This window comes from Musca autumnalis, unplaced genomic scaffold (assembly GCF_047663935.1).
Source record: "Musca autumnalis isolate F117 unplaced genomic scaffold, ASM4766393v1 scaffold_2, whole genome shotgun sequence".
NCBI classification, from domain to species: Eukaryota; Metazoa; Arthropoda; class Insecta; order Diptera; family Muscidae; genus Musca; species Musca autumnalis.
Genome location: NW_027411755.1, coordinates 174219352 through 174240648, shown reverse-complemented (window position 1 = coordinate 174240648; position 21297 = coordinate 174219352). Strand labels below are relative to the sequence as shown.

At 36.5% G+C, this 21297-nt stretch overlaps 1 protein-coding gene across 6 annotated transcripts in view; it reads right to left on the bottom strand.

The window, feature by feature from the left end:
- The window catches only part of tutl (immunoglobulin superfamily member turtle), a 474553-nt gene that overhangs the window by 40078 nt on the left and 413178 nt on the right, over positions 1-21297 (bottom strand). For 5 of the 6 annotated variants that reach the window (XR_012410506.1, XM_073969923.1, XM_073969927.1 and 2 more), the window contains one exon: positions 16065-16478. Coding sequence is in view for 5 of the 6 variants with exons in the window: in XM_073969923.1 (XP_073826024.1) it covers positions 16065-16478 (414 nt within the window). In the remaining variant the exon portion in view is untranslated. Of the gene's footprint in view, positions 1-15779; positions 16479-21297 lie in introns of those variants that run through there. The other variant, XM_073969925.1, reaches the window with a different exon arrangement.

The following is a 21297-nucleotide window of genomic DNA, read 5'->3' as shown; positions in this document are numbered from 1 at the left end:
ATTTGGATACCTGTTTAAAGCGTCGTTTTTGGGGGGTTGGTGGCTGATATGGTCAGTTGTTGCTTGTTTGTTTGTTTGTTTTGGAAATTCAAGATGAGAAGCTGGGAGTTCTGTTCAATTACGAAACGAAGTTAGGGAGCTTTTTTGCAGAGCCAACAAACAGTTAATGATAATTTAACATTATTCAATTACAAAATCAAAGGAGGTTTATTTTTAAAAGCAAATTCTAAACTAAAATAAACTCTTTGTGGTGTCCGTTTTTTTCAATACCCTTTGCTTTTGACAATTGATTAATGAAATTGATCATTTTCAAAAATGTCATATACTGTTTGCTTCGTTGGTTGTCTTGATACTTTTTATAAAAATTGACGCGATCATTTTATGCTTTCAAAATTCTTCTTTTTATGGTTGGTAGATCAATATTTGAAATGAAATTACTTTGTTCTTGAATTTCAAATAGGATTTGTTTTCTTTTTTCTTTGTATTTTACCATCTTTGTGCGTGAATTGTTTACAAAAAACGTCTGCCCAGTATTTGTATAACTTTGTTTTTGTTTACATAGCATAGCATAACCTTAACCCTCTGCAAGAACTTAGCTCTGGGCAGAAGCAACGACGACATTGTTTTCTATGTTTCTGTACTAAGAACTTGCTCTCATTGGGCCCCGTTTTAATTTATTAAGAGGGCAAGAGGGTGGGCCACAAGTCATCTTGTGATATGCCAAAATAATTAACAATGCAAATAATATTTTTTATATAATTTAGTTTTTTGTGTAATTTATCAAAAAACTTTATATATAAAATATTTCTTCCATAGTATTGTTGGTTACAAAATGGTGAATTGTATTTCAATCCACAGCATTTTCATTTTTTTTGCTTTGGAAAAAAGTTAAACTCAATTAAACTGAAAACCATAAATTTGTGGTGTGTATTCAATGTTCTGTATAGAGTTGTAGTTTTCAAATGTTTGGTAGTTTTTCTTTGGGTTTTTTTTTGTAAAAATTATTGTTAAATCAAAAACAACAACACAACAATAAAAAAACATATATAAAACTAAATAGAATTTAAAACAATAACAAAAAAAGTAGACTGTTGTATCGGCAAAACTGAACAAGTGATACCCTTACCACTATGCATTATGTACCTGAAAAGTTGCGGTTTTTTAAGTAAACGAAAGTAAATCAGTGACTTTAGAGATTTTATAAAAAATATCTAGTCATGAAGGAGTATAAGTTAAAGTGAGGTGCTAAAGCATATAGACATTCCCACTGGATCAGGGTTACTTTGGGATAGTAACCCCACCTTAGGAAAGAAGACACTACCTTAAAAACACAAAAGAAAAGTTTAATAAATATCCTATCCATATTAAGGACTATGATTTGTGTAACTGGTCCTGGAATGTCTGGACTCTTCATAGAAAAGGATCAGTTTAGAAGTAGTAGCGGTAGTACGAAACATGAGTCACAATAACTTTGTTATAACTGTCATTATACTTGACCTGGGTTATTGGTATGTCATTTAGAGAAGAAGAAGAAGTAAAAAAGTATCAGTCGGCTTTGCCCACAGAGGTATACCCTCAACCCGTGTGAATTGTAACACCTATTACCCAAAAAAACGTATGTATTTAAGGGGTCTTCAGAACTTTGAGTATGAACTTGGCGACAAAGATATGGATAAGATTCAAATCTCAAAAGTTTTGCTGGGGAGATGCCTAAAGGAATGGACCGACATATTCCATTTTGGAAGTTTGTCTTATTTTGGGAGTCATTCCTCTCGATAGGACCAATTATATCTGGAAACATTAACTTGCCCACGAAAACATCATATCGCTGTAAACAGGGTTACTAGGAAATAATAATTGTTCTGAGTGCACCCCGATTCACATTAGCTCAATGATATGGGAACTACTGTTTATCGCCTAGTCCGAACGGCGTGTCTTAATACACCACTTATAGAGAAGTTTTACATGGCTGAAATATTCAGGAAATGTCGCCAACATTACTGAAGGGTATTTTGCCGCCGTTGAAAATGTTAGATGTTGCCTGGCCGGGGAATCGAACTCACGACCTTCAGCGTACAAGGCGGGTGTACATTCGGTAAAAATTGCCAAAGGGTTCCTGCACAAACCCTTAACCGCACATAAACAAAAATATTGCTCATTTGTGTGGGTGGTACCCTAAGGAATGGACCGATAGGGCCCACTTTTGAACATAAATTAAATTTGAACAAAATATTTCGAGATCCAAAGTTTGGACCAAATTAGTTGCTCTGTTTATGAGATATTTCGCTTACCATTTTAGCTCATATTTTCGAACTTTTGTGGGGGAGGTACGGGAAGGAGTGGACCTATAAGCACCAACTTCGATTTTGTGTTTGTTCATCTAATATTCGAAGAAATATTATGATATGTAATGTTTGGACCAACGCAGTATTCGGTTCGGAAGTTGTCGTGCGCACCAGCTACAACACAAGCTGGCTGTAGGCGTTTTTTACAGTTTTCGGTTTTTTACATTTTCTCAAGAAGTATGGACTTACCACTGTAAAAACTTGTACAATTGTAATATTGGCTTTGGGTGCAACCTGTTGCAGGAAAAATCAAAACTCCTCGAAAGGAGGTCGTGCGCAAAAATTTAGCGAAAAGTTTTGAACTTTTGTGCGGGAGGTACCCAAAGGAGTAGAATCGAATCAGTATATCAGTTCGAGAGTTACCGTGGACTCCGTCCACAACTCATGGTGCCATAGCGGATTTTTACAGCTTTCTGGCCATTTTCTCAGGAAGTATGGACTTGCCCCTGAAAAAACTTGAACTGTCGTCATGGAGTCAGCGAATACAAGTTGTTACAACAAACTTCAAAAGGATCCGAGAGGAGGTCTTAAACTGCACTTTTCCGAAATTTTTTGTGGGAGGTACCCGAAGGGGTGAACCGATATATTTCATATTCGAACTTTATTTATGTCTGGTAGAAATATTACGATGTACAAAGTATGGACCAACTCGGTTAGTCGCATCGAGAGTTATCGTGTTCACAATATTTGCGAGAAAAATTATCTTTTGTGGGGGAGGTGTTCCGATATGGCCTATCTTCGAACTTAAACCAAGTTTGGACAACATATTACGATACCCATTATTGGGTCGTATCGGTTAATCCGTTCGAGAGTTATCGTGCGCATCAGCCAACCAGATAGACGGACGGACATGGCTAATTCGACTTCAAATTGTCTGAAACTGATTTCGCCCAAACATACTTGGGGGTCCAAAACCATTACTTCGATAAGGCACATTTTGCCCGTATGAAAGTGTATATAACCTCGTTATCATAAATGCTGAGGGTATAATGATCCTTAAAGGGTTAAAATATTGTTTGCTGTTTTAATAAAGTCGAAACTATTTGCGGATGTTATCCCATTTTATAATTTTGGAATAGATGTTTGCACACAATAAAGTATTTGGGGAAAGTCCAACTTCCTGAGATAATGTCCAAAAAGCTTTAAGTAACCCTGCTGGCATCAACTCGACAAAACTTTTGCGCATCATAATATTTCTTTCACACATAAATCGTGTTAGAATATAGAATTATATACGAATTATATATAGTAGGTCTATACTGACTGAGGATTTTTGTTAAATTTTAATGGTACCGGATTACAGCAGATTCGGTTGAACAATGTGTTGGGAACAACAACCTCTTGGTCTAGCTCATTATACCCTCAGCCTTTAGGCTAAAGAAGGTATTTACACTTTGATACGACCAAAAATGTGCCTCATCGAAATAGTGGTTTTAGACCCCAAGTATGTTTGTACGATATCCGTTTCAGACATTTTTGAGTAGATCTAGCAATGTCCGTCCGTCTGTCTGTCTGTCCGTCTGTCTGTCTGGCTGGCTGGTGCGCACGATAACTCTCGAACGGATCAATCGATTCGGTTCAAATTTTGGGTATCGAAATATTTTGTCCAGATTCGATTTAAGTTCGAAGATGGTCCATATAGGTCCACTCCTTCAGGTACCTCCCCCACAAATGTTCAAAAATTGTCGCAAAACTTGTGCGCACGATAACTCTTGTAGGGAATAACCGATTTGGTCCATACTTTGCACATCGTGTAATTTCTACCGAACTTAGATGAGGTTCCAATATGGACTCAATCGGTCCACTCCTTCGGGTACCTCCCACACAAAATTTCGGAAAAGTTCAGTTTAGGACCTGGTCTCGAATCGCTTTGATTTTTGTTTACGCAAGTTGTATTTGCTGTCCTCTATACAGCGCTGTAAGTTTCATTAGGGGCAAGTCCATACTTCCTGAGAAAATGGGCCTGAAAGTTACAAAAAACCCTATGCAAGATAACTCTCGAACGGATCTGCCGATTCGGTCCAAAATTTGGCTTTCGTAATATTTTGTCCAAACTTAGTTTAAGTTCGAAGATGGGCTACATCGATCCACTCCTTCCTGTACCTCCCCCACAAAAGTTCGCAAATGTTCGGAAAATTTGAGCGCACGATAACTCTTGAAGGAAGTAACCGATTTGATCCATACTTTGCACATCATGAAATTTCTACTAAATTTAGACGAAATTCCAAAATGGACTCAATCGGTCCACTCCTTCGGGTACCTCCCACACAAAATTTCAGATATGTTCAGATTAGGACCTGCTCTCGAATCGCTTTGATTTTTGTTGCAACAACTTGTATTCGTTGCCCACCATACGGCGGTACAAGTTTAATCAGGGGCAAGTCCATTCTTCTTGAGAAAATAGCCTGAAAGATGCAAAAAGCCCCTATAACACCGTGTGTAGTGGATGGAGCGCAAGATAACTCTCGAACGGATGTGCCGATTCGGTCCAAATTTTGGCCTCCGTAATATTGTGTCCAAACATAGTTTAAGTTCGAAAAAGTTCAAAAATGTTAGGAAAAATTGTGCGCACGATAACTCTTAAGGGGAGTGACCGATGTAATCCATACTTTGCACATCCTAATATATCTACCAGATATAGATCAGGTTCGAATATGGACTATATTTGTCTACTCCTTCTGGTACCTCTGACACACAATTTCGGATAAGTTCACTTTCATATTTGTTGAAGCGATTTGCATTCGCTTCTTCCATTACGACGGTAAAAGTTTTTTCAGGGGCATGTCCATATTTCTTAGGAAAACAGCCCGAAAGGTTACAAAAATCCCTATAACTCTCGAACTGTTCAACCGATTTGGTCCAACATTTAGTCTTCGTCATATTATATCCAAACTTAGTTTAATGGGACAATACCGGTCCACAACTTCTAGGACGATATTACTTGAATGGGGCAATCAATTTGGTCTACAATTTGGATCTCCTAATATTTTGTCAAAATTTAATTTAACGTCTAAAATGGCCCATATCGGTCCTCCCTAAAGGTACCTCCCCCACAAAGGTTCAACATTTGTGTCTTAGTGCAGTTAACTACTAATCCACATTTTTGTCGGCAAGTTCAAATGTCGCAAAAGGGCCACAAAATTCTGAAGAGACCTTAAATACATACAGGAAAGTTTCACTTCACATTGGCTGAGGGTATATATCTGTCGGCAAAGCCGACTGACTCTTTTTACTTGTTTTTACGTAAGTTTAAGAGCCGATTTAACCCTTCTGAATAATTCAGTATGTAGTAAAATCAGTTATTTCCAGTATGGTTAAATATCTGGGAATAATCCTGGATAGAAACTTAAAAGGAAGGACCATATCCAAGAAATGGCTAAGAAATCTTACAGGTTCCAAATGGGGGTTCAATCCTATGATGTCACAATGCCTATTAAAATGCAGCTATGGACAAAAAATGTACTAATAAAATAGTACAGAGAGTCCAACGAATGTGCTGGTTATGTATGGGCAATGAAAACTACCTCTGAATATCAAGGGAATAGAAATTCAGATAAGACCATCTAAGAGGGCCACATCCCGGGAGTAAATGGACAATATGTTGAACATTAATTCCAAATAGAGTTCCGTGGACCAACGGGACTCTAGCACAAATGTCTACTGGAAACTTTTGTTACACAGACGATTCGATATGCTAGGGGGACAACAGGACTGGGACTATTCATTGAAGAACCAGAGACTGAAAACCGCCTTCGTTTGATGGATCATAACGCGTTTCTTCAAGCGAAGGTTCGGGCGATTACAGAGTGTCTGAACTGACATGATGCTAACTCAAGAACAACTACCTTTAACGTTCTTACGGCCTATACAAATTTAAGCGACAACTATTCGATCAACAACTACTCTCAACATGAGTGCAGTGCAGTTTAAGACCTTCTCTCGAAACGTTTTGTTTTTTTTTATGCAGCAGGTCGAGGCCTCTATTACAAAGGTAGACATTGTTTCAGGGGCAAACCATACTTCCTGAGAAACTGTCACCAAAGCTGTAGCATAACCCTACGGCCACCTTGGGTAGTGGCTGGAGCGAACGACAACTTTCGAACCGGATACTGCTTTGGCTCAAACTTTGCATATCGTAATATTTCTGCGAATCTTAGATAAAGTTCGAAAATGGTGCTTATGGGTTCACTCCTTAGTGCTTATCGCCCCACTCCTAAGACCTGTTCGAGAATCCTTTGGAAATGTATACCAATGCTACTCGTTGTGGTCCTATTTACAGCGATATTATGTTTTTTGTGGGCAAGTCCATGCTTTCTGCATAGTAATTCAAAAGTTCTAATTTATAGGGTGACCAACTGAAATTATTGGTCGGCGCAACAGACAATATCACATATTCAACTCTTATAAAAATACCGCTCAGCGTAATGCAGGCGACATTTCTTGAGCTTTTCAGCAATGTAAAACTTGTTAAAACTCGCCTTTTGGACTCGTCAATTAAAAATAGGTCTTATATCATTAAGCTAATTTGAATCGGGGTTAACTAATTAATATGAGAGAAGAGTCTCATTTCACTTCTGGGATATATGTTGGAACATTTGTTACATGAGTACAGACTAACTTCTTGACCCATGGATCTTATGTTCTGGTCTACTTACTCTTAGCCAGCCCCTGATGGTTGTGAAAAGTATGGTGTCGAGAGGTATTGAAGTCTGTACATGACAATATTTTGTTCTATCGAAGGAATGTCCTAAAAAGCTCAACCGGTCCTCTAATCAAAAGGAAAGAACACCTTATATGCCTAATGAGGTGCTTAACTGAGTTACAGCGAAATTGGCATAGGTCACCTTGTGACAATGTATCATGGTTCTTAGATAAGAAAATTTCAGTCAGCTGTGCCTACAGAAATATACCTTCAGCCTCAGATCTAAATAAGCATATACATACAATACTTTCTTACGTACTACCCAGTTTAGTTAGTGCCAGCAGGCTTTTTTGGAGCTTTTGTGCCCTTATCTCAAGAAGTAAATGCTTGCCCCTGACAAAACATGTGCCGTCGTAATGGGGAAAGTGAATACAAGTTGTTACAACAAAAACCAAGGGCATTCGAAGTCCAAATTTTGAACCGATTCGGTTGATCCCTTCATCGGATTACTTTCTTAGGAATTATGAACTTTCCCCTGAAAAACAAACGTGTACTATCGTAGTAATGGCAGCGAAGGCAAGTTGTTACGAAAAGTAGCAAATCGTTTTGAGAGCAGGCCTTAAACTGCACTCTTCACAAATTTTGTGTGTGAAGTCCCCGAAGGAGTGGACCTATATAGTCCATATTCGAAACTCATATATGTCCCGTAGAGATCATGCCAAAAGTGTGGACAAAATCGGCTACTCCCTTCAGGAATTATCGTGCGCACAATTTTTCCGAACATTTTCATTTTTTTGTGGGGCAGATACCCGAAGGATTGGACCGATAGAGTTTATATTCCAACCAGATACATCAATAGATGAAATAATACGATGTTCAAAGTTAGGACCAATCCACCACTCCCTGCGAAATCTATCTTGCCATTTTATTTGGTGCCGTCTGCCACTTCTTGGAGCTCTTAGACCATTATCTCAGGATGTATGAACTTGCCTCTAAAAAAATTTTACCGTCATAAAGGGGGCCACATGGACAATCTGCTGAAAAGAATTTCAAGACGATCAGAGAGGAGCTTTTAAACTTCACTTTTTCCGAATTTTGTGTGGGAGGTACCCAAGGGAGTGGACCGATATAGTCCATATTCAAACCTGATCTATATCTGGAAGGAATGAAACGGTGTGCAAAGTTTGGACCAATTCAATTGCTACCTTCGAGGGGTACCGTTTACACCAGTTTACAGAAAAATGTTGAACTTTTGTGGTGGAGATACCCGAAGGAGTGGACCGATATGGCTCATCTGCGAACTTAAACTAAGGTTGGGCAAAATATTACGAAGTGCATAAGTTGGTTCGAATTGGTTTGTCCGTTCGAGAGTTATCGTGCGCACCATCCAGGCAGACATACAGACGGACGGACAGGGTTAAATCGACTCCAAATTGTCTGAGAGTTATCGTGCGCACCATCCAGGCAGACATACAGACGGACGGACAGGGTTAAATCGACTCCAAATTGTCTGAAACGAATTTCGTCCAAACGAAATTGGGGTCTAAAACCATTATTTCGATGAGGCATATTTTTGGTCGTATTAAAGTGCATATACCCTCGTTAGCCTAAAGGCTAGGTATATAAGTGTATGTATAAGAGTATATACCCTCGAATATCAAATGTAGAACTCAAGTGATTAAAACCCACGGATGTTGATCTTAGCAGGTGGAGTGCAGAAATAGCATGTCCCTGGACGTCCATTTTAAATTTGACTTTGATATCAAAATGTCTGCTACAGTTTCCCATGAAAGAATTCTTACCACTTCAAATTAACAGACGTGATCAAGTTGAAGCCGATTTTGGGAAATAATAAGAAAAATTATTAATTTGAATAAATTTGATTCTAAATCAAATTTTATGACATAGTGGTATAGGGTATGTAAAAAATCATAATAATAAAACTTAAAATAAATAACAGATAACAACTCCCTATGGCGGCATCGCGCGGCTTTGACAAAAGCAGAATTATGATATGAAATGATGGTGGTATGCTATGTATGTTGAATTGCTTTTGTTTTATTTTTCTAAACGTTAAACATTTAGGGAATTTATTTTGATTTACACTCGCCATATTTATTTATTGTTTCGTTTTTTTTTCCTGCTTAAGCTGAGAGGGAAACATTTATCACACATATCGGTTTATTTTATTGAAAAATTCTATTGTGTTTTTTTATATCCGCTGCTGTTATGGATAGAATTTTATGAAATTGCATAACGGAAATATGTTAGGTTGTTGTATTTGTTGTTGTGTGTGTATGCGCATATGATTGAAGAATGAAAGAACTAAAATATTTATTATGTTATGCATGATCAACTAAAATATATATGTATAGATGGATGTATGTATGTAAAACTATATATAAATATGTTTAAAACAAATATATGTATATACACATATAAATATGATGATGATGCTGATGTATGTATGTACGTATGTTTCAAATGATGTTAGTATGAAATATGGTTTATAAAAAGCATGCAATTTTTATATTTGAAATATTTGTTTGATTGATTTATATACGATACAAAATATATCAATATGTAGCGCAAAAATAAACTAAAACACAAACAAAATACATACACGCAAACGTGTTTAATTAATAAAAACAATATACAATGAAAAATAACTCAAATATTAAATGTTATAACAATAGTATTTTTTTTTTTTTTTTTTTTGTGAAGAGTAAAAATGAGGAATTTTTCAATAAAGGGAGATTTTGCAGAGAATTGATGATGCATAAGAGCAAAATTGCAAATTTGTTAAATTTTGTATGGATACACAGTTTGAAAGGAAAGTGCATTTTTATACCCTACACCACTATGTGGGGAGGCGAGAAAATTTGTGTGTGAGGTTGCCAAAAAAACCTTTTCATTTAAGTTTTTTCCTGGTTCACCTTTATACTTCGAGCTGACGATTGATGTTTGGATATAAACACTTTTTTGTTGAAGAAGTTATTGAAAAATAACTTCGGTGGAGAATATCCACAAACAAGAAACAAGGGAACTGATGAGATCCTGTGGCGAGGATCGAAACCAGTCTTCCCTGCCTTACCCCTTGGCGAACAATAAATTAGTTGTTTTAAATACTAAAACAACAGCTATGGGATTGAGCCAGACTATTTTGAAAAATCAAAATTGATTAATGATGCAAAGAATCAACAATTTGTTATGAAAATGTTTATTTTCCTTTCTATTTTACTTCTTGTTTCATCGAAAATGTTCACTGCAACTGAAAATAGGTGGTTGCTGAAAAAAAACACGCTTCGTCAACTGAGATTCGCAACTTCAGTTGAAAGTTGCCATACATAAAGTAATTTTGGCAACTGCCAACGCCAATCAACGATAATTGCTATCGATAATCGACCCCTTAATTTGTACCTTTAATAGGCACAGATGTCAGTTGCAGTAGGAATAATTCTGAAACGCTTGAAACTCAAGTTATGTCAATCTTCCACCTAAAAGTATGCATACATTTTTTAACCAATAGTAATGTTAAATTGACATAATGATGGCGTCGTAGCAAGGAACTGAATTTAAATTTGTCACCCAATAATGCTAGGCTTGACATAAAGATGGCGCCAAAAACAATTATTTATATTCTTTAAGTATGTACTTCTATACCCTAAAAAATTCGCAATTTTGCTAATTTTTCTTTCTCCTCATCAGAATAAGCATCATTAAATTGTTTTGACAAATGTAATAATACAATAAATAATTGTATATAATTAAAAGGAAATGTAAATAAAATGCATGAATGAATAATGAATGATTAGTTATGAGTTTTTCTTCAAATGGAAATTATGACATCATGCAACCTTAACGTTATGATTTATTTGTTTGTATTCCTCATTTGAAAAAAAAGGGACACTCTACTGACCAAAGGCACAAATAAACAAAAATTAAAAAAATGAAACAAAACAACAAGAAAAACAAGTAAATAAAAATAATATTATAGTAATGTAAATAAGAACAAATAAAATTAAATCAATAAAACAAATTACAGGTATATATAATATAAATATTTTTTGTTTATAGATAAGAAAAACTTAAAGCATTGAGTAATTATTATTAAATTTTAAAATAATTTAAAGGCGGAGTTTCAATTAAGATACAGATGGCGTTAGTTTCTACTCTTTGTAATTTCACTCGAGAATATTCTTTATATTTTTGAAGACTTTCGATTAATAACATACTTTGAAGAAGTCTCCTATATGTATAAGATCTCGAAGAGGTATCTGTATCAAGAGTAGTTCTTTAGACAGATTGACTTTCAGAGGTCTACTGTAAATAGAAGACCTTCAAAAGTATTATTAATATAAAACAACACCAAAATTTCTTTAGATAGACGACCTAGGGTGACGTAGGGGATGAATGATACCAAGCAACGGTCTTGACCGGCTTTAACATGGCAAAGCCCAGGATTTATCTTGGTCCCTCTTTCATCTCAAGTGGACACTGACCTCCCCGTGGTGTCACCTGGGGAACTGCCTTTAACACCCGTTAAAGGTAGTGAGCTAACATGTGCCGCGCGTTCACCCATAAGAACGTTAAAAACTTGGGTTTGGGCGTCGGGTTAGTAACCCTCCCCTAGAAAAAACATCCTACGAAAGAAAAGAAAAACAAACCCCTCTAAAGTTGACAAACCCCGCAAACGTTTTAAGGACCATGATCTGCGAATCTGCACCTGGAATGTTCGCACTCTTTATAGAGAAGGTGCAGTCTTCGCATTGGCAGACGTACTTGAAAAGTACAAGGCCGATATTGCTGCCATACAGGAAATACGATGGATTGGGAAAGGCGTCACAACAACACCTAAAGGTGACGCACTGTATTATAGCTGCCGTGACGTAAAGCATGAGTTTGGTTGCGGATTCGTAGTTAGTCGGAGTCTAAAACATCTGGTATCCAGCTTCACCCCAGTGAGTGAAAGACTTGCTGCAATTCGAATAAAAGCTAAATTCTTCAACATCAGCTTTATTTGTGCTCATGCTCCCACTGAAGAAAAGGACGAACAGACCAAAGATATATTCTACGAGCGCTTAGAAGAAACTTATGACCGATTTTAATGCCAACATTGGAAAGGAGAATATCTTTGGCCCAACAGCCGGGAAATTCAGTCTCAACAGTGACACATCTGACAATGGTATGAGGCTGATAGACTTTTCAGCATCAAAAAACATGGTAGTTAGCAGTACCAGATTTAAGCATCTTGATATTCATAAGGGCTGTCTCCAGATCAAAGAACAAATAATCAAATTGATCATGTTGTGATAGATGGAAGACATTCATGGAGCGTGTTGGATGTACGATCGTTCCGAGGCGCAAACATTGATTCGGACCACTACCTTGTTGCAGCAAAGGTACGTACCCGTCTAAACGTTGCAAATAAGGTACGAACAGACTCAACGCGGAAGTTGGACATCGATAGGCTGCAAACACAACAGATAGCCACAGCATATTCCACTCAACTAGCCCAATTGCTTAACGCGAGCACTCCTTGTCCCGATAACATAACAACACAATGGCAACATATTGCCCACTCCATGCAAACAGCCGCAAAATCCATACTTGGATTCCAGAGACCTCCACAAAGAAATTCATGGTATGACCAGGAGTGTCGTGCTGCTACCGAAGAGAAAAATGCAGCATATAGAGCTACTTTGCAATCAGTAGCAACGCGTAGCGCGCGAGAGAGATATCGGGAGAAAAGGAGAGAAGAGAAACGTCTTTTCCGCAAGAAAAAGAGAGAAATGGAAAAGCGGGAGTGTGAAAAAATCGAGATGTACAGGAGCCAGAATGAAGTCCGAAAATTCTACCAAAGAGTGAAACATCAAACAGATGGCTTTGGTACAGGCACATCCTCCCGTAGAGACCAGCAAGGTAATCTGGTAACAGATACAGATAGCGTGCTCAGGATATGGAAGGAACATTTCTCCAATCTGCTGGTATCCAATAGTAGCGAAGACGATGATACCACAGATCCAATCCCAGAAGATGGTATAGAATGTATACCGCCCGGCCAAGATGAGGTAAAAACAGCAATCAACCGGCTGAAGAATAATAAAGCAGCAGGAGCCGATGGCTTACCAGCCGAGCTGTTTAAAACCGGAGGCGACGCGCTGATAAGGTGTATGCATCAGCTAGTTAGCACCATCTGGCAGGAAGAACGCGTACCCGACGATTGGAACCTGAGCATCCTATGTCCCGTCCACAAGAAAGGAGATAAGACTGTATGCTCAAACTATAGGGGCATAAGTCTTCTTCTATAAGATAGTCTCAGGGATATTGTGCGAACGACTAAAGCCAATGGTCAACGAAATAATTGGACCATACCAATGTGGCTTTAGACCTGGCAAGTCCACCATTGACCAGATATTTACCCTGCGGCAAATCCTAGAGAAGACCCAAGAGATGCAGATCGACATATTTCACCTTTTTGTCGATTATAAAGCAGCATTCGACAGTCCCCTCCGATCCAAGGTATTCCACGCAATGTCTGAATTTGGTATCCCCGCAAAGCTCATCCGGCTTTGTAAGATGACTTTAACTGATACTAGGTCCTCAGTTAAAATTTGAAAGAACCTCTCCGAAGAATTTTGTACCAAAAGAGGTTTCAGACAAGGAGACTGCCTTTCGTGTGACCTATTCAACATTTTGCTGGAAAAGGTAATACGAGATGCAAATGTCAAACGAAATTGCACAATTTACACCAATAGCCACATGTTACTTGCCTATGCTGATGACATAGATGATCAGTAAAGGAAGTAACTGATACCTTTAGGAAGGTCGAAGCAGAATCTGCGAAAGTGGGTCTGGCGGTAAACGGCGAAAAGACCAAATTGATGGTGTCGACGCGCAAAGCGTCCATAGAGCTCGGACCAACTGTGGAAGTTGGTACCTACAATTTTGAGGTAGTTAAAGACTTCATCTACCTCGGCACTGCCATAAACACAACAAACAACATCAGTTGTGAAATAAGAAGAAGAATTGTATTGGCCAACGGATGCTACTATGGTCTAAGTAAGCAATTTAAAAACAATGCCACATCTCGTCAAACAAAAATAACACTATACACTATATACTTGCGCAAGCAGATAAGGCAGTGCTTGGTGTGTTTGAGAGAAAAATTCTTCGAAAGATCTGCGGGCCGATTTGCGTTGACGGTGAATATCGACGTCGTATGAACCACGATCTGTATAAGTTATACAAAGACATGAATATAGTTAAACGTATCGAGATGCAACGATTGCGTTGGCTAGGCCATATCATGAGAATGAGCGATGATGAGCCCGCTAAAAAGGCGTATGAATACATGCCCCATGGTGGTGCACGCAGAATCGGCAGGCCTAAGCTTCGATGGAGCAAACAAGTGGATGAAGAAATGGAAAGGCGCGGTATTCCAAAAAGTCAAGCGAAAAACAGAGAGGAATGGAGATCTTTTCTTAGTTCGGTCTATGGAACAATTTTCTGTAATGGGCCAACTAAGTAAGTAAGTAAGACGACCTTCAGTAAGTTTTTTTTATAGATGAATGTTATCATGAGGACTTAGTAACAATTTCATTACCAGGTCTGTAGTGCAATTCTCTAACTCAGTTTTTGAGTTACCAACAAATGTCGGTAAAATTAAAATGCAAAATTATGAATGAAAAATTCAAATAAAAGTTAACATCACTGTTGCTATTGGTAGAACATTACGAATCATTTCTTTTGGTCGCTAATTTACCGAAAAATATCATTAATTACCGAATTAAACTACTTTTAAGAAGTTTACTAAACGACCATTAACAAGTCTCCTAAAGACAGAAGTCTTTCAGGAGGTCTTCTATAGTTAAAATTCCTTTTAAAAAGTGTTCTATAGATAAAAACTTTTTAATAGGTCGCCTGAACAAAGAACTTCTTCAAAGAGAAGACATTTGACAAGTGTTCTATATATAGACAATCATCAACGAGTCATCCAAAGATAAAAGTTCGGCTATAGAACAAATACTTTTAAGAGGTCTACTAAATACCATTGACAAGTTTTCTAAAGACAGGAGTCTTACAAAAGGTCTTCTATTGTTAAAATTTCTTTTAAAAAGTCTTCTATGGATACACAGTTTAAAGAGGTCGCCTTAAGAAACAATATCTTCAAGGAGATCTTTTATATTTCGAAGACATTTGACAAGAGTTCTATAGATAGAAATCCTTTAGCGAGCCATGCAAAGATAAGAGAACTTCTGTAGATAAAAATCTTTTAAGAAGTCTACTTAAATATCATTATCAAGTCATCTGATGACAGAAATCCTCTAAGAGGTCCTCTATAGATAGAATTCCGTCGAAAAGTATTCTATAAATAGAAAATGTTCAAGAGGTCGCATAAAGAAAGAAGGTATTCAAAGAGATATGTATTTTATAGTTAGAAGTTATTTGACAAGAGTTCTATAGATAGACAATGAGTCAATCCTTTTCATTAACAAAGTATTCCCCCTCAAAAAGTATTCTATAGTTAAACAGTTTTCAAGAGGTCGCCTGAAAAAAGAAGTTCTTCAAAGAGATATTTTATACATAGAAGATATTTAAGAAGAGTTCTCTTGATAGACAACCTTTAACAAGTCATTTAAAATTCTTCTTCAGAAAAAATACATTTAAGATGTCTATTAGAAGACCTTTAAATAGTCTCCTAAAGCCAGAAGTCCTTCAAAAGGTCTTTAAAATACACGTGAAACAAACTAACGCCATCTGTATATGAAATTGTCAGCCCAATTATTATCTTTTTCTTTTGTTAAAAAAATTCAAACAATTTTAGTTAGGCTTCAACAAGGCCATAAAAATTTTAAATGTTAAAAACTCTTCATAAAATTATCAATTTAAAAAAAATTCTTCTTTTACTTTTTTTCATTATTGCCAAAAATTAAAAATTAGTTTTTGTAAAAAACTTATTTTCATTTTAAATTTGGAAAAAAATCATAATCAAAATTTTTTTATTATTATTTTCCTTTGTCAAGTGAAAACCATTTCAATGCTTTGTTTGTTAAATTGTCATTGTTTGGGTTTACCTTTTTCCTGTTTTCGTCGTTTACGTTTATTGCAAATTTTTACGGCACAAACCGATAAAATGATCGCAACTATAAAAAACAGGATGCCCCCAACGACACCGGCTGTTATTGCTTTATGTTTGACACGGGCCGGTACCGGAAATTTCACCTCATCACTGGATTCATAAGATTTTTCCGAATTGGCTAGAACACGAAAATAATACGTACGACCGCCAACTAAATTCTTAACTAAATACTGGGTCTCCTCGGGACGTATTTGACCTCTGTTGAGGGTTTTCCATTGGGCATCGGTACGATATTTGATGGTATAGAATTTAACTATGTGGGCACGTTCCAACGGTGCTTGCCATGAAATGAGAAAACCGTTTGAGACTTCGGTAACCGTTAGATTACGTGGTGGTCCAGGTTTGGGGCCTAGTTTGGGGGAAATAGAAAGAAATAGAAAAGAATCATATATTAGTAATTGTTGTTGTGATTTTTGTATTATTTAAAATAATAGTTGTATTTTAATTTTAAAGCTCTTTTTCCCAATTCGATTTTGTATTTATTTCTATATTACCTGCTTAAATCCTCTTAGCTTACTTATGTGCATTCTATGTGGCTTCCACATTAAAACATTGTAGCTACTTAAAATATAATAGGTAGTTATATGTGTGTATGTATGTATGTGATTTAGCTAAATTATGAAATGTAATTGGCCAATTATGCCATGAAATTTGATATTTGCGTCCTGATTTGCAATTAGATTTAAGCATTATTATCACGTAAATGTTCGAAATGTTCATGTATGATGTGGTAACATGAACGTATGAAGTATGGGGAGGTACAGTGTGTTGAAGAACGAAAAAAAAATATTAAAATAAAACATAAATAAATTATGGTAAAAAAAAATTAACCTATTCCTGAATTTATTTCTGTGTTCTTGAAAGAATTTCGGGAGAACATAAAAAAACAATATAAACTTCAACCTCAATTTTGATAAAGTACATTTTTAGAGGAGTCGAAAACTGATTTTTACTTCCAATTTTTGGAGGACATTTAAAACCATATAAGCCTGAGTTTTTTTAAAAAAAACCTAATTTCTATGCGTTTATGGCATAATGACTATTTTCTTTTTAAATCTAATTCAACCTTTCATCTGTGTAATTAGTCTTTTTATTTCTTACTCTCAATATCGTTTGGATGTGTCTTTTCGCACACATGTTTTCCACACACCACAAATAACATGTATCTGATTCCATTGCCATTATCACTGTAGTTTTAATGAGTGCTCTCTCCTGGATATATCCTGGCAGCGCTTCCTTTAATTTGTTACACTTTAACCAATTTTCCTACTTTCTGCAAACATTTGTGCATACATACATACATATATTTTTATGTGTTACAATTTGTGTTTAAATGACGATGATAAGCGCCAAAGGCACCACATTTCATACTATAAATATGTATATGTATGTGGGTTTATGTATATGTATTACGATTTTCTGATGCTATAATTAACGTCATCATTTCATTTGCAAATTGTATGCATTTGCGCATATTTTAACGCAAATGATCCACACATTTGCGTATGTGATATTTCGTAACACGTAAAAGCAACAGGAACAGGGATACGATTGATTAAGTTCACAGTGTTGCCATTGTGGTTTTTTAAAGAAGGTGGGGGATTTTTAGTGACTTAAAAATTGGTCGATTATGACTTTCTATCTTGTTTTAACACAGACCAAGATGATGCATAGTTATGTAGGATGAGGAGGATGATAACTAAAAACCAAAAATAGGGTTACCGTCTCGACAAAAAATGTCAACAAAGCAGGAGTTACTCCCATCATTGTATTATTTTGGACCACGCCAAATCGTATAATTGAGAGCCCATATGACTCCTATATTTTCACTGGACCATATCCGTAGACCTCCCATGTATTTCCACATTCAATATAAGCAACCAATGGCTTATACTAACTACGTAATTTAAGTTAAAAGTACTAAAATTACGCAAATTTACAACATCCGATCTGGGTTTTCTATATTTTTATACGCTCAGCATTTATGCTAACGAGGGTATACACACTTTCATACGGGCAAAATATGCCTCATCGAAATAATAGTTTTAGACCCCAAGTATGTTTGGACGAAATGTATTTCAGACAATTTGGAGTTGATTTAGCCTTGTTCGTCCGTCTGTCTGTCTGCCCGTCTGTCTGTCTGGCTGGCTGGTGCGCACAATAACAATAACGAACGGATCAACCAAATTGGTCCAAAATTTGGCTTTCATAATATTTTGTCCAAACTTAGTTTAAGTTCGAAGATGGATTATATCGGTCCACACCTTTCGGTACCTCCCCCACAAAAGTTCGGAAATGTTCGGAAAATTTGTGCGCACGATAACTCTTGAAGGAAGTAACCGATTTGGTCCATGCTTTGCACATCGTGAAGTTTCTACCAGTCTTAGATGAGGTTCCAATATGGACTCAATCAGTCCACTCCTTCGGGTACCTCCGACAGAAAATTTCTGAAAAGTTCAGTTTAGGGCCTGTTCACGAATCGCTTTGATTTTTGTTGTAGCAACTTGTATTCACTGCTCCCCATATAACGGTATAAGTTTCATCAGGGGCAAGTCTATACTTCCTGAGAAAATAGCCTGAAAGTTACAAAAAAGCCATATGACATAGTGGTTGAAGTGCAAGATAACTCTCGAACGGATCTGTCAATTCGGTCCACAATTTGGTCTTCGTAATATTTTGTGCAAACTTAGTTTAAGTTCGAAGATGGGTTATATCGGTCCACTCCTTCAGGTACCTCCCCCACAAAAGTTCAAAAATGTTCGGAAAAATTGTGCGCATGATAACTCTTGATGGACGTGACCGATTTGGTCCATACTTTACACACCCTAAAATATTTACCAGGTATAGATCAAGTCAGAATATGGACTATATTTGTCTACTCCTTCGGGTACCTCCCACACAAAATTTTGGATAAATCCACTTTGATCTTGTTTTGAAGCCACTTGAATTCACTGCAGTTAAGGCAGTAAAAGTTTTGTCAGGGGCAAGTCCATAATTCAGAAAACAAAACAGCCCGAAAGTTGTAAAAACCCCCTATGGCACCATATGTAGTGGCTGGACGGCTCGAATCGACTACTGCTTTCGTCCACACTTTGGATATTGATTTCTCATAGACGTAGAAACCGATTTGGTCCAAACTTTGGATCTCTAAATAGCGGCGAAACTTAGTTTATGTTCAAATTTGGGCCATATCTGGCCAATCCTTGTGGTACCACCCACCCAAATGTTCAACATTTGTGTGTGGTTCAAGGATCCTTTGGACATTTTTACCGAAGGTTATCCTAGTGGCCCTGTTTACACCGATCTCATGTTTTTCGTAGACTAGTGTGATAATGAAGCCCTACCTATCGATATCTCCTCGAATTTTTGAGTTTTAATCCTGTCCATACTATTGTTGGTGCATGCGCTCAAAATTTTGAAAACCCTCCTAAATAATTTTTTTTTGAGAAAAAAGTATTTCGATCCACACAGGCTGAGGGTATATCTCTGTCGGGAAAGCCGACTGATACTTTTTTACTTGCTCAAATATATCTTCACCACAAATATTTCAAAAGCTGTTTAAATGAAGCGCACAACACCTTCCGTATGAAATCATAACGAAGAACCATCAATAAGATATTTATAGTGTCCAATCACAACGACAATCTAGAAAAAGTTAGTAAAATATGGTGGAAAATAAGGCTTGCTAAGAATGTTATGTGTTGTAGTTACAGATTTCCTTTATCCAAAGACTAATAGAGAAATTTGATTTGGAACATTACTTCTTTTTACCATACCCCAAAAAGTGAAGAATTTTATTAGATTTTGATCCAGAATGGAATTATGTAAAATTAACAGTTCAAAATTAAAACAAATAATTTCATTCTAAAATATTTAAATTTGTAATCTAATTTTGTTAAAAATAGTATACCTAGATATATGGTTTATTCCGAAACTCGTAGTGAAATTTTGTGTAGAATTTTTATTCTTTTGACCCTTTTTACCTAGAACCAAGTTTCATATTACTTTCATGTATCAACTCGAAAGAGTTTTTTCAGGAAAATTGATAATGATATTTTCATGATACACAATAGAAATAGAAATTTCATTTCTTTGGCGACCAATAGTGAAATTTGACTAAGAATATTTTTGTCTTTGACGTCATCTCTCTAAAATAATTTTTTGTGAGACAATTTTGAATAAACTCAGATAAAGTCCGACTTTAACCCTAAAACGTGTTTTTCATTTTTGGAGATTCCTGGCAATTAGATAATATTTACAGATTTGACGTATTCCGAGACCTATAGTATAATTTTATGGCAAACATTTTTGTAGAATATTTGGTTTTGATATGATCACAGTTAAAGGAGTTTTTGAAAGATTTTCGAAAAAAAAGGACCAAAAAGACCCCCTTGATGAACCACATAAGGGTTAAAATTTTTAGCAAAAACATTCCCCACATTCTCCTCTGTAAAGTTGCCAAAGACACACTATACATAAAATGCAAGGATTCTAAGATATCTTAACACGAATATTTCGAAAAAAGCTAGAAATGGGCGGAGCTTGCGCCGCCTACTTTGGTTACTTTCCCATGTAAACTTTAAAAACGCCGATACACGTGTCTCATATTTTTAGCTCTTCTTTCATAATCTAATCAGTTTTTCCCACATTTTGAAAAAAATTGAATTTTGTTGCACAGTGTTATTAAGAGAAGTATAAAGAATGCAATCATAGCGTTGTAACAATGACTTGAGTGCGAAAGGTGTATGAAGTAGTGGTCCTAAATATTGGGACATTTCGGGGGTCCATATCTCAGTTTTAGGCTTGTCGATCCGAAAGGCCTTCAACAGGTTTAAAGCACAAAAAAATTGGGCTTTTGCAGATGAGGTACATAAAGAAATGGTGCGACATATTCCCTGTAGAATTTTATTTGGGAGGTACTCCTTTAGATAGTTATTTTGGTTACCGTAGGATTTTTTTTAACGTTTGAACCATTACCTAATAAAATATGTGCTTGTCCACGATAACCAGTTTAACATTTACTGAAGCACAATACTATCATCGGTGAATATTTCAAAACTAAACTCCGACAGCCCTTAAACAGAACATAAACGAACACTTCGAACTTGTTTGTGATGGAGGCAGCGTTGCCGACAGTTTTAGATCGGAAATCGTCAAAAAAAGTCAAT